Source organism: Sorex araneus, chromosome 2 (assembly GCF_027595985.1).
Source record: "Sorex araneus isolate mSorAra2 chromosome 2, mSorAra2.pri, whole genome shotgun sequence".
Classification (NCBI taxonomy): domain Eukaryota; kingdom Metazoa; phylum Chordata; class Mammalia; order Eulipotyphla; family Soricidae; genus Sorex; species Sorex araneus.
Window position 1 is genome coordinate 122,545,592 of NC_073303.1, and position 11,507 is coordinate 122,557,098.

Sequence of the window (11,507 nt, forward strand, 5' to 3'; positions counted from 1 at the left end):
CAAGAACAAGAACAAGAACAAGAACAAGAAGAAAAAAAAATAATCAGTCAGGGCCAAAAATCAAAATCCACTTCATGGAACATGTCACAGTCACGAAAGGAAAAGAAATAAAGATGGAGATCTGGCCCCTGATTGGACAAGACTAAGATTCATAACAAGGAAATAAGACTTAAGAGTGAACAGATGCCACAGCTGATGCTTGTTTCAGTGCTGTTTCTCTGGGTCTGATTGCTGTGCCTTGGTGATATGCACCATATTAACATTTGGAGAAGAAAGATGTAGGATGCCTCATGCATTGTTTTGCAACATTTTTTATAAATCAGAAAAATGTTTAAAATGAAAAACTAATGAAAAATAGTTTTTCTTGTTTCTTCCCTATTCTGGGCCTTCTTACTGTGGCGTCTGTATCCAGGGTCGAATGTAAAGAGGATTAAGAGACTCATTTTCATAAGTCCTAGGTATTTGATACAGGTGGTCCAAGTGGATCTAGACGAGGAATCAGGGATCTAGACATGGAATTCAGTTAGAGGCGGTGAGACAAGGAACGTGAGAGAAATTATTTTCACGGAGGGCCCAGACTCGCTCAGATCCTGTGAGCGATATAAATAAAAGGTAGAGCTCCTTTTATTACCATCCTACTGTACATTCCTCTAAAGGGCTCAATGCAGAGATGTCATCAATAAAGATGTTACAGCAAGAACATTGAGGCAGCAAGGCATACATTGCTTTTTTTTTTTTTTTTTGTCTGCAACTCAGTGGGCTTCCAAAAGAAATACAAAGCTAAAAGCTTTCCTGGGCTGTAAGCACCTGGGGTTTGCATTCCAAAGACAAGCTGGGCTAGCTTGTCTACCTGGGATTTGCCTGTCAAAGACAGGCTGGCTAAGTACTTAGGATCTGCCTACTACAAACAAACAGGCTAAGTAAGCACCTGGGATTTGTGAGAAGAGGAAGATTGACCCTTTCGGTATACTGAAATTTATATTATTTACTGAAAGCTGCTTGAATAAAGAGATATTCAGCCTCATCCAAACCAGTCAGGACACACAAGTAATCTCACCCATAGTCCTTGTTCCTGCCTGTTTGCAGGACAGTCTACATGGGCTCATCCTTATGGCCTAGTCTGGCCCCAACAGTGGAAAATTTGGAGACCCAGAAAATTAGGAGATAGGAGTCAAGGTGGTGAGAAGATGATTTTAGAGAGTCCTTGGATTGGGGACAGGAAAGGAGAGACAGCTGTGGGCCAGCTGCAAGAATGATAAAGAAGAGCAGAGAAGGGTGAAGAGCTCATAGGCCTTACACATGTAAGGCCCAGTGATAGTCCTGTGGCACCAGGGTTGGGGACCTTTTGGCTGCCAAGACCCATTTGGATATTTATAACATCATTGGCAGATCAGACAACACACACAGATGGGCCATGGACAGCTAACAAGAAGCATAGGTTGTGAGTTCCATCATGCACCAGGACCGGCCCACCATGATTTCATTGGCATTATTCAGCCTGGGGTTTGCACGCTCCTCACCCCTGTTCTAAACCATGCCTTTACTTGGAAGATAGAGGACATCACCATTTCTGTAGTAGTCAGTATAAAGACAAATGTGTGGGCTTTGCAAACTCCATCTCCTCCAGGTCCATGACCAGAACTCTCTCCATGCTGGGAAAACAGGAAGTGATCCTGGGTGGATGAGAATTGCAGGTGAAATGTGGTCCAGCAGACACCCTCAGGGACCATCATGGATTGTCTTGACTTGCAGCGTTTGTTTCCTTCTTCCTAAACATTCTAAGGACCGGAAGCCAAAAATGAACCTGAGGAGAGAGGCGAATGGATAGCTGAGCTTTAGCATGATGTGAACTTTTCGTGATGGGGTTACTAGGAGCAAATGCGAAGCATTCTGAAATGAGGAGAAAGTCCATCCTGCAGGGGTATCTCTCCTGTCTCAGCTATTTCCCAGTCCTCTGAAGTGGTAGAGTAGGGCTGATAGCAACAATGCATGCAAATGAGCATCTCCCCCTGGATTCCAATTGATCCTCCCACCCAACCCTGGGAAAGAGGCCAGATTTGCATCTGTTAAGCAAACTCATTTTGGTATTCCCCAAGGCCTATCTCTGTGTAGGGCTTTGATTTGGTTTATTGTTTGTTTGTTCGGAATCGATTACTGTCTCTCTTTACTTAGCAAGTAAAGTCTGTGACAAGTGTGCATTTCATAATATGTATGAAAGTCATGTTACCGCACGTCTGTATAAAATACATCTACATCAGCAACTATTTCTTTCCTAAAAAGGTTTTCAGTGCTGGGGAATGAGCATATTCTTAAGACGGTAGGGTATTTAATTGCCTTGCATGCAGGCAACCAGGGGTTCGATCCCTGGCATCCCATATGGGTCCCAGAGCACAGCCAGGGGAGATTCCTGAGTGCAGAGCCAGAAATAACACCTTCACATCGCCCTTGTGACCCCAAAACTCAAAAAAAAAATTAAACTGTGGTGAATAGTTCCCTCTGTGATTTATTCTAAGCTGGGCAAGTTTCACTTCCTGGACATGGACCTAGTGGTCATCTCCTAGGGTCTTCCCAACAGGCTGCTTGATGGAGTAGGTGAAGGCAGGCATTCAGCCAAATCAGTATATTGAAGGGACTCTGTCTATGGACCCCGCTGTTCCCCTATATGAAGTCTCAAAGCTAAAAGCATGAGCCAGGCTCACCTGTCAGTCCTTACCCCAACTTCAACATCCTCAGTGTCTCATCTGTTACTGGCGATACCAACTCTGATGTGAAATTGAAGCGTGCTTTTGAAATACCCTTTACACTTGCCCTTCAAACTCCAACTCCCTCCTTCCAGGCTGTGCCAGGGCCTTACCTCTGTGTAGTAGACACCCGACTTTCTCCCCGCTTCCTCCAGGGGTCGCTTTGATCTTCCCTTCAGCAGCTTTGCATGCAGGTATCGGATGCGTTGCCTCTCCACGCTTGGGTAGAAGGCGGCAGACACCAGGATTTTCAGTTGCATCAAGATGGAAGACAAGAGTCCCAGTATCACCAGCGTGGCAAGAATAAGACAAATGGGAAGCCAGGTCTTCGTGAGAAGGAGCTTTGGGGTAGGGAGGCAGTGGGGCTCGAACAGAGAGATGTTAAAGGAAGAACCATAGATGATGTCTTGAGTTCCTGGATCCTGAAATGAATGAAGTGATGATCCAAGTCAATGCCATTATCCCTCTCAGTCCTTGTCTTTCCCCACGCTGCCCTCTGTCTCCTAGCTCTTCGCTTCAAACACGCCATGAATTTATTGAGGCGAAAGGAACTCTCACAGCTCCTTCTGGAGCTGAAGGAGAAGTGGGTCTTTTGCAATGATAGTTTGAAATGATAGCTTCAGACAAGAATTGGATAATGAAGTGAGGTAACGGGATATAATACACAATAACCTCTCAGTACTGCAAACCATAATGACCAAAAAGAAGGGGAGGATGAGAGAGAGACAGACAGACAGACAGAGACAGAGACAGAGATAGAGAGAAGAAAATGCCTGCCATAGATGCAGATTGGGGGGTGGAGGTGGAGGGATGAGGTGGAAAGAGGGAGACTGGGAACATTGGTGGTGGGAAATATACACTGGTGAAGGGATGGGTTTTGGAACACTGTATGACTGAAACCCAAACATGAACAACTTTGTAACTGTGTATCTCACAGTGATTTAATAAAATTAAATAAGTAAATACAGTTTTTTAAAAGTAGGTCTTTTTCAAAAGGAGAAAGAGAGCAAGAGGGAATGCCCTGCCACAGAGGCGGGGTGGGGTGGAGGGGATGGGGTGGGGGTGGTGGGAGGGATGCTGGGACCATTGTTGGTGGAAAATGGGCACAGGTGGAGGGATGGGTAATCGATCATTGTATGACTGAAACATAAGCAAGAAAGTTTGTAAGTCTGTAACTGTACTTCATGGTGATTCACTAATAAAAACATTTTTTAAGTGGGTCTTTTTGTTGTTGTTTATTGTTTTTACTTGCTTTTGGTTTTGGAACCACAACACAGCTGTGGTTTACTCTTGGCTCTGCACTTCACAATGCTTGCTCGAGGGACCCTAAGTGGTGCTGGGGATCAAATCCAGGTTGGCCCCTGCAAGGCAAGCAAGCGCCTTACCTGCTGTACTCTCTTTAGCCCGGAAGTTGGTCTTACCTACAGCTACTGTTCTCTCAAGGCCCAAGAAACAGTACCAGGGTTAAGGCACTTGCTTTGCCTTGCTTTGTACTGTTCCAGAGCACCCCTGGCTCCCTACCTGGAGGTCCCCCTGCACCTCTGGGCTGGCCCAGGTACTTCCCAGCTCTGCAGGGCCCAGCAACACTGCAATCCTTTTGCTTCACATCGAACTTCTGTCCTGGTTGGTGGAGAATTGCAGGCAGGGCACCCCCGTGTCTTAAGCACTTCTTGGGAGCATCTCTCCCCCCAAAGAAAGTCTGTCCCCTTAAAAGGCATCATGCTATCTCCCTCTGGACTAGTGCCCCATCAACAGACTGCAGTTCACAAAGTGGGGGGTGCTGTTCTAACCCCTTTGAGAGCCTGAGGTGAGGAGAGGGACTTCCTATGAGAATATCAAGAATTGGGGCTGGAGAGAGATAGTGCAGTCTGTTGGGGCTTACCTTGCAAGCTGCCGACTTTGGTTTGATTCCCAGCACCCCATATGGTCCCCTGAGAAATGCCAGGAGTTATCCCTGAGCACAGAACCAGGAGTAAACTCTGAGCACTAATGGATATAGCCCCCAAATGACCCACCCCATACAAAAGCAAGCAAACAAATAAAATAATAATTTAAAAAATAGCATTTATTGAAGGGGTGTTTGAAATCCTGCTAACAGAGATCTTCAAATAGGACATCTCCTCTTCTCTTGGATGCCCAGGAGGGCTCTTTGCAGGTAAGAGAACCAGCCCCTGCCCCCCCGCCAAAGACAAAAATGTTGAGGAGGTACCCAGCAAACCCACCCACCAGGGACGCGCACTGACTCAGCCCTTTCCTTCCCCTGACCCGAGAAAGTCATTTACTCTCTCGGTGGATTTGTTTTCTAATTTGGTAAAACAGAAATTAATGGACCGGATCCTGCCCATGAATAAACTGCTCCCAGTGTAAATGGAGCACCTTGGGGACAGAGCATTAACCTTACAGACAGGAGTACTTAGTAAGTTATTATCACTCCAGCACCCCAGAGCCCTGGGGCCTAGAAGAGGGAAATGACTCCTGGAAAAGAACCCAAGTACTCAGCAGAGCTAACGGGTGCTCCGGGCAGCACCCCCGGCACCTGCAGGAACCCCAGCTGCAGGCGTGTCTGCCCGCCAGTGTCAAGGGCAGCACGTCATTGTCCCAGCTTGGCATCTGAGTGGGACATGCAGAGGCCACCCCTCCTCGGTTCTGGTCACAGCCACACAGTAGCCAGCTCTGGGTCCCAGAGTCAAGTCACTACTTCTCTCCTTCCTCTCAGAGGAGACAAAGTCACTGGGCGGGTCAGGACTGGGAAATCCTGATACAATCAAGCAGCAGTGCTGTGGACCCAAGGCACCCAAGGGCAACGGGTGCTGCCCAGAGCACCCATTAGCTCTGCTGAGTACTTGGGTTCTTGGAGAAAGTTGTCTTCATCTAGAAATTTCCCAGAGGCGGGAAATTTGCATGGGGAGTCATGTCTTCATAAGGGTTGAGTCAACCTTTTATGGGGGCAGGAGGTGGGTAGGGTTGGTGCAGGTGATGTGGAAGATTTGAGAACTCAGAGTCAGAGTAATAGTAAAACAGTGGGTAGGGTGTTTGCTTTGCACAAGGGCAAGCAGGGTTCCATTCCAGGCAACGCTTATGGTGTCCAAGCACACCAGGAGAGCTCCCTGAATACAGAGGCAGGAGTAAGTCCTGAACATAGCTGGAGTTGGCCCATAAACAACAAAAGAAGAAGAAGGAGGAGGAGGAGGAGAAGGAGAAGGAGGGGGAGGAAAAGGGGGAGGAGGAGAAGGGGGAGGAGGAGGAGAAGGACGAGGAAGGGAAAAGGAGGAGGAGGAGAGAGGAGGAGGAGGAGGAAGAAGAGGAAGAGGAAGAAGAAGAAGAAGAAGAAGAAGAAGAAGAAGAAGAAGAAGAAGAAGAAGAAGAAGAAGAAGAAGAAGAAGAAGAAGAAGAAGAAGAAGAAGAAGAAGAAGAAGAAGAGGAAGAAGAAGAAGAAGAAGAAGAAGAAGAAGAAAAAGGAGGAGGAGGAGAAAGAGGAGGAGGAGGAAGATGGCTTGAGAACTCTTTCAAAATGCCCAGCAATGTGCCCACTGACACCCTGACACTTTTGAGTGGTTCACTTCTCTGTAGATAAATGATTCGCTAAGACAGCCAAGATCTGGGGCTCTGCTCAGGCTCGTGAACTAAAGCATTCACATACTGAGTGCTCTGTTCCCAGAGTTGCTCATTGAGCAGCGGCCTGGATGGTTTCTGCTGACACCAGCCTACTACCAGGCTCACTCAATTGATGCCACTTCATTTCTCCTTTTATTGTGAATCATCGAGAGTGTGAGAGAAAGTCTTCCCGGACCTTATGCCTGAGGCTCCCTTCCTGCCTGACTCCTCCTTGGCTAGTGTGCAGCTGGGGAAAGACCAGGAGCCACCAAGGGAGCTTCAGAATCCCAGCAGGGGCCTGGGGCATAGAGAAGCACCACACCCACTCCCACACCCACTCGGGGCCCAGCTTCTGCCCGCCGAGCGGAAGCAGCAGCCCTCCCCAGTCTCCGCAGGCCTGCTGGCCTCACGGGCGCAGGGCTTGCTGTTCGGAAAGCAGACCTTGCTCTTTGGTCCCACTTCTGCTGAAATGATGGAGGATTCGTCATGAACAGGCACAGACAGGGCAAGAAAGAAATATAAGGGAGAGAGAGACAGAGAGGCAGAGACAGAGATAGGAACAAAGAGACAGAAAGACAGCGACAGAGAAGAGAGAAAGAGAGTAGTGAGAGAGAGAGAGGAGAGGGAGAGGGAGGGGAGAGAGAGAGAGAGAGAGAGAGAGAGAGAGAGAGAGAGAGAGAGAGAGAGAGAGAGAGAAATTTTCTCCTAGAGAATCTTAAGGAATGGGGGGGCAGGAGGGAGAGGCCTTTCCTCCCTCCACCGGGCATATGGGACCATCTTATTTGACTTTCATCTGAAGCACTGCTTCCATTATCCTCCCTCTCCAGATATCTAGAGCAAAGGGTTTTGTAATTAACTGAATTCTTCAGGGGAAGCCAGTGTTCAGAGTAATCAACGCAGAAAAAGGGCCAGGATTAGGTGGGGCTGAGCCTGGCCCCGGGCACCTGCTGAGCGGAGAGAGAAGAGGAGGGAAAGTGAGTACAGTGGGAGGATCCCAGCCCCCAGAGAGGGATGGAAAGTGGGGTTCCCAAGGAGTGTTCCCAGGCACCCCATCTGTTCCCTGCAACAGCCGCAAATGACTGTAGCCCCTCAGGAGGAGGAAACTCAGACCCATCAGTCTCAGCTAGTGCATAACTTTCACACACACACACACACACACACACACACACACACACACACACGGGCACATTTACACATACATGCAATGCGCACACATGTACACACAGGTGCACACATATACATGTGCATATATGTGCACAGATGTACACACACATGCATGCCCCACCTGGCACAGCCTCATTGTTACTAGCTTTCTTTTTTTTTTTAAAAAAAAGCCTTGCATGAGTCAACTAGGTTCCATCCCTAGTATATATGGTCTCCTGCGCACCACCAGAAGTGATCTCTGAGGTGTGTAAGTCTGTAATTGTACCCTCATGGTGATTCGCTAATTAAATAATAATTTTTTTAAACAAGACGCAATTTCTAGACAATAAAGTAATTTTTCTCTTTTCAGTGTTTTGAAATTAAAAAAAAAAGAAGTGATCTCTGAGGGCAAAGCCAGGAGGAAGCCCTGAGCACTGCAGAAAGGAATCCCTAAACTAAAACAAAACAACAAAAATATAAGGGCTGGGGCAAGCGCTCAGCGGCCAGGAGTGCATGTCTTGCACACACACAAGATCCATGTTTGATCCCCTGGATAGAGCTTCCCCCACCCCCCACAGCACACACACACCCACTCTCAGCCCTTCTCTGACCCTGCAGCCAGGCCAAGCCCTGAGTCCCAGCTGGCCCAGTTGATTGTTGTCCCAGGAAGTGAGTCCTGGGCCTCAGAGTGCTGCTTGGGATCTCGCCACCCTCCCAACCCTCAAGTTCCACAGGGAAAGAAAAAAATGAAAAAAAAAAAAGTACCTAAACCACAGGCTTTGCTCTGGCACACAACTGCAGAGAGGGGAGGGCAGAGCGAGAGCCTACCCAGGTTTCAGAGTCACAAGCCAGTGTTTCTCAAAGGTCTGTGTGCCACCTACATGGAGTCACATGGGGTGCCTATTTAAAGTGGGCTTCTGGGGGCCAGAGAGGTTCTGCCACCCCAAGCATGCAGTGCTGAAGGCACGCTGCATTCTCAGTCTTTCTTTGCAACTGTCATCCGGTTTGAAATGAAGAAATGGAGAAAAAAACCCTGCTTGAGGCCTAATGCAAGACACTTTTCAATGGGGAGACAAAGCAAGACACAGAACCTACTGGGAGTAGGGAAGTGAGGGCAGAAACAGAGAGGGAGAGAGAGAGAGAGGAAGAGAGAGGGAGAGAGAGGGAGGGGAGAGAGAGAGAAAGAGAGGGAGGGGAAAGAGAGGGAGAGAGGGAGAGAAAGAGAGAGAGAGAGAGAGAGAGAGAGAGAGAGAGAGAGAGAGAGAGAGAGAGAGCTGTGTTACAAGCCAAAGAATCTGACAATCCCCCAGAGTCAGCAGAAGCCCAGTGCATCCCTCCCTAGAACCTGAGAGAATTTCTCTTACAATCTCACCTGGCTTTCAATGGGACTTTCATTCACACATCAACCTTCTCATCCCCCAAATTCTAAGAGCACACATTCACACTATTTCAACATACCAGTTTGTGGCCTTTTGTTAAGGCAAACAGAGAAAATAAATAGGGTGATACAAAATCCTCTCCAGATCTGCTGTCGCCTAGGGAACCCTGGAAGGGGGCGGGTGAGTCCAGTGCCTGTCCAAGCAGAACCCCAGCAGTCAAAAGCCTCCACACTCCATGATCGCTGGCTGCCATGCTCCCAGCTGGACCCCACTGCTAGGGTTGAACCTCAGTCAGAAGTTTAATCTGCTGAAAAAACTCAGGTATGCAGGTTTTTTGACTGAAATCTCCAGGCTTTCATGGAGTGTAAAAAGATGGGCTAACTCCCCCCATCTCCCTGTACTTCCAGAAGTCCCAGCAGTCATGCACATATCCCAAAGCTGCCACCTAATTAAAAATTCAACTCCAGCTGTATCACTCCATTAAAAATGTTGGACCTTCTGGAGCACCTGCCATGGGAGCAGGTTTTAGGGGTGATTGGGAAGCTTGGAGACAATGGTGGAGGGAAGGTGTAATAGTGGTGGGGTTGGTGTTACAATATCGAATCAAGTAACAAGTTATCATGAACAACTTTGCAAACCACAGTGTTTATATAAAGTGTAAAGGGAAAATTGGGAAATATCACTGTATTACTGTATCACTGTCATCCTGTTGTTCATCGATTTGCTGGGTCGGGCACCAATAACGTCTCCATTCACCCTAACCCTGAGATTTTAGCAACCTCTCTTTACTTGTCCTTCCCAATGGTGCTGCATTGGAGGCTCTTCCAGGTCAGGGGAAGGAGGAGCTGGAGCAATAGCACAGCGGGTAGGGCGTTTGCCTTGCACGCACACGGCCAACCTGAGTTCATCCCTATGGTCTCCTGAGCACCACCAGGAGTAATTCCTGAGTGCAGAGCCAAGAGTAACCCCTGGGCATTGCTGAGTGTGACCCAAAAAGGAAAAAAAAACAGAGTCAGAGGAATTAGACCCATAATTGTTACTGTTTTTGGCATATTGAATACGCCACAGGGAGCTTGCCAGGCTCTGCTGTGTGGGTAGGATACTCTCAGTAGCTTGCCGGGCTCTCCAAGAGGGAGAACTAGACAATAAAAGGTCACGTGACTGCAAAATATGAATAAAAATAAATTAATTAAATAAATAAATTAAGTAAACTAATTTTCTCTCCAGATGTAACATCGGGTCTTCTGTGTAACCAGTGGTCCTTGGACAACTCTCAGGCACTGTGCTGGCTCCAGAGCGACAGAGCCAAGAGGCAGGAGATATCTCCTAGCCTCGGAGATTCCTGATCTTCTGCAATCCAGACCATTGACTCCCCAGCAGTTACCTACCTCCCTGTGCAGCTTTAGGCACACCTCCAGGCCCGGGATGCTGTGGAAGTGTGTGCTCAAGGAGCCCAGGAGCCGATAGAGGAGGTAGTCAGTGGCTGCGAAGAGCACCCAGAGGGAGAAATGCGGGAACACGGGGAGGAAGAAAAGCCCCAGGCTCTTCCTTTCCTTGGGGGTCCTCCAGAAGGACGGGATGAGCACATACTTCTTCCTTTCCTTCCGGCTCAGTGGGAGGACGCAGGGCCTCTGTTGGAGCCTCTCCCTTTCATCAAACAGAGCGAACTGTCTGCTGATGTAGATGTTTTCAAACTTCACCCCTGTGGGGTCCAAAAATCGCTTCATGAAGAAGCCGGTGCTGAGGAGGACCAGGATGAGTCCGGCCACCGCAAGGACCTGCCGCCCCAGTGTGGACAGCACCTCAGTGGCTGACGCCACCTGGTACCAGGTCCCCAAGACGTGGCCTTTGGTGTCATTGAGCTGGGCCTCCAGGGCTTGGCTGGGACTGGAAAGGGAGACTGTCAGCATTTGGTTCCAAGAAACCAGATCATCGAAGATATGCAGGGAGGTGGCCAGGCCGTAGAGCCACCGAAGCGCTTCTGTGTACTGTCTCAGAAGCGGGATGTGGACAGCCAAGCTCTTGGCCTGGAGGTTGCAAGTCATGCTGTCCAGGAGGCCTTGGAAGTTGTGGAAGATGTTCTCCACGTGGCCCAAGATGACGATGCCCGTGCCTGTGGCAATCAAGGCATTCCTGCCCTCCCGCAGGCCACAAGAGAGGAAGAAGAGGAGGATGAAACAGCGCACGTGCTTGGAGCAGCCCAGCAGGATGCATGTGACCGTCCAGGAAATGGGGAAGACCAGGAAAGGGGCCCCAAACCCATGGCAGGCCACGGCCAGGAGGCCTGCAGCAAAGAGAGCGACTAAACAGCAGGCCCCCAAGTGTTGGGTGAAGTCAAGCCAGCCAGGGCTTCTGGGAGACACATAGACCCGCCAAAGATGTCGAAAGAGGCTGGCGCCTGAGGTCCAGACGCCCATGCTCGCACGACCCTGGCAATAAGAACAGAAACTCACGTGAGATCATGCTTTGTGTGTCCTCTGTTACTTTGTACAGGACATCAGATTGCCACCAAAGTTGGCCATAATTCCTACCTCTCTGGGTCTTTCCTCAAGAAGAGAAACAGGCTCTAGGAAGAAGTGGGGCCTATTTTTCCAACGTGTGAATTTAGGATGGCCTTGGGCCACATTACACTGACGGGCCGTGGCAGTGG

General features: G+C 48.9%; 1 protein-coding gene across 1 annotated transcript; it reads right to left on the minus strand.

The window, feature by feature from the left end:
• Positions 1–1,729: 1,729 nt before the first annotated feature.
• DCSTAMP (dendrocyte expressed seven transmembrane protein) lies at positions 1,730–11,274 on the minus strand. Its single transcript, XM_004607680.2, has 3 exons — positions 10,246–11,274; positions 2,855–3,163; positions 1,730–1,804 (listed from the first exon to the last, which is right to left on the minus strand). Exons 1-3 carry the CDS (start codon positions 11,272–11,274, stop codon positions 1,730–1,732), a joined length of 1,413 nt encoding a protein of 470 aa, XP_004607737.2.
• Between the last annotated feature and the right edge of the window lie 233 nt (positions 11,275–11,507).

Bases quoted from the DNA above. Each gene is read 5' to 3' on its own strand.
- DCSTAMP (XM_004607680.2), bottom strand. From the start codon at position 11,274: ATGGGCGTCTGGACCTCAGGCGCCAGCCTCTTTCGACATCTTTGGCGG. The intron at 3,164-10,245 runs GTAGGTAACTGC...CATTCATTTCAG, and splicing joins GCCTAAAGCTGCACAGGGAG to GATCCAGGAACTCAAGACAT. The intron at 1,805-2,854 runs GTAAGGCCCTGG...CTCTCTCCTCAG, and splicing joins CGGGTGTCTACTACACAGAG to GTTCATTTTTGGCTTCCGGT.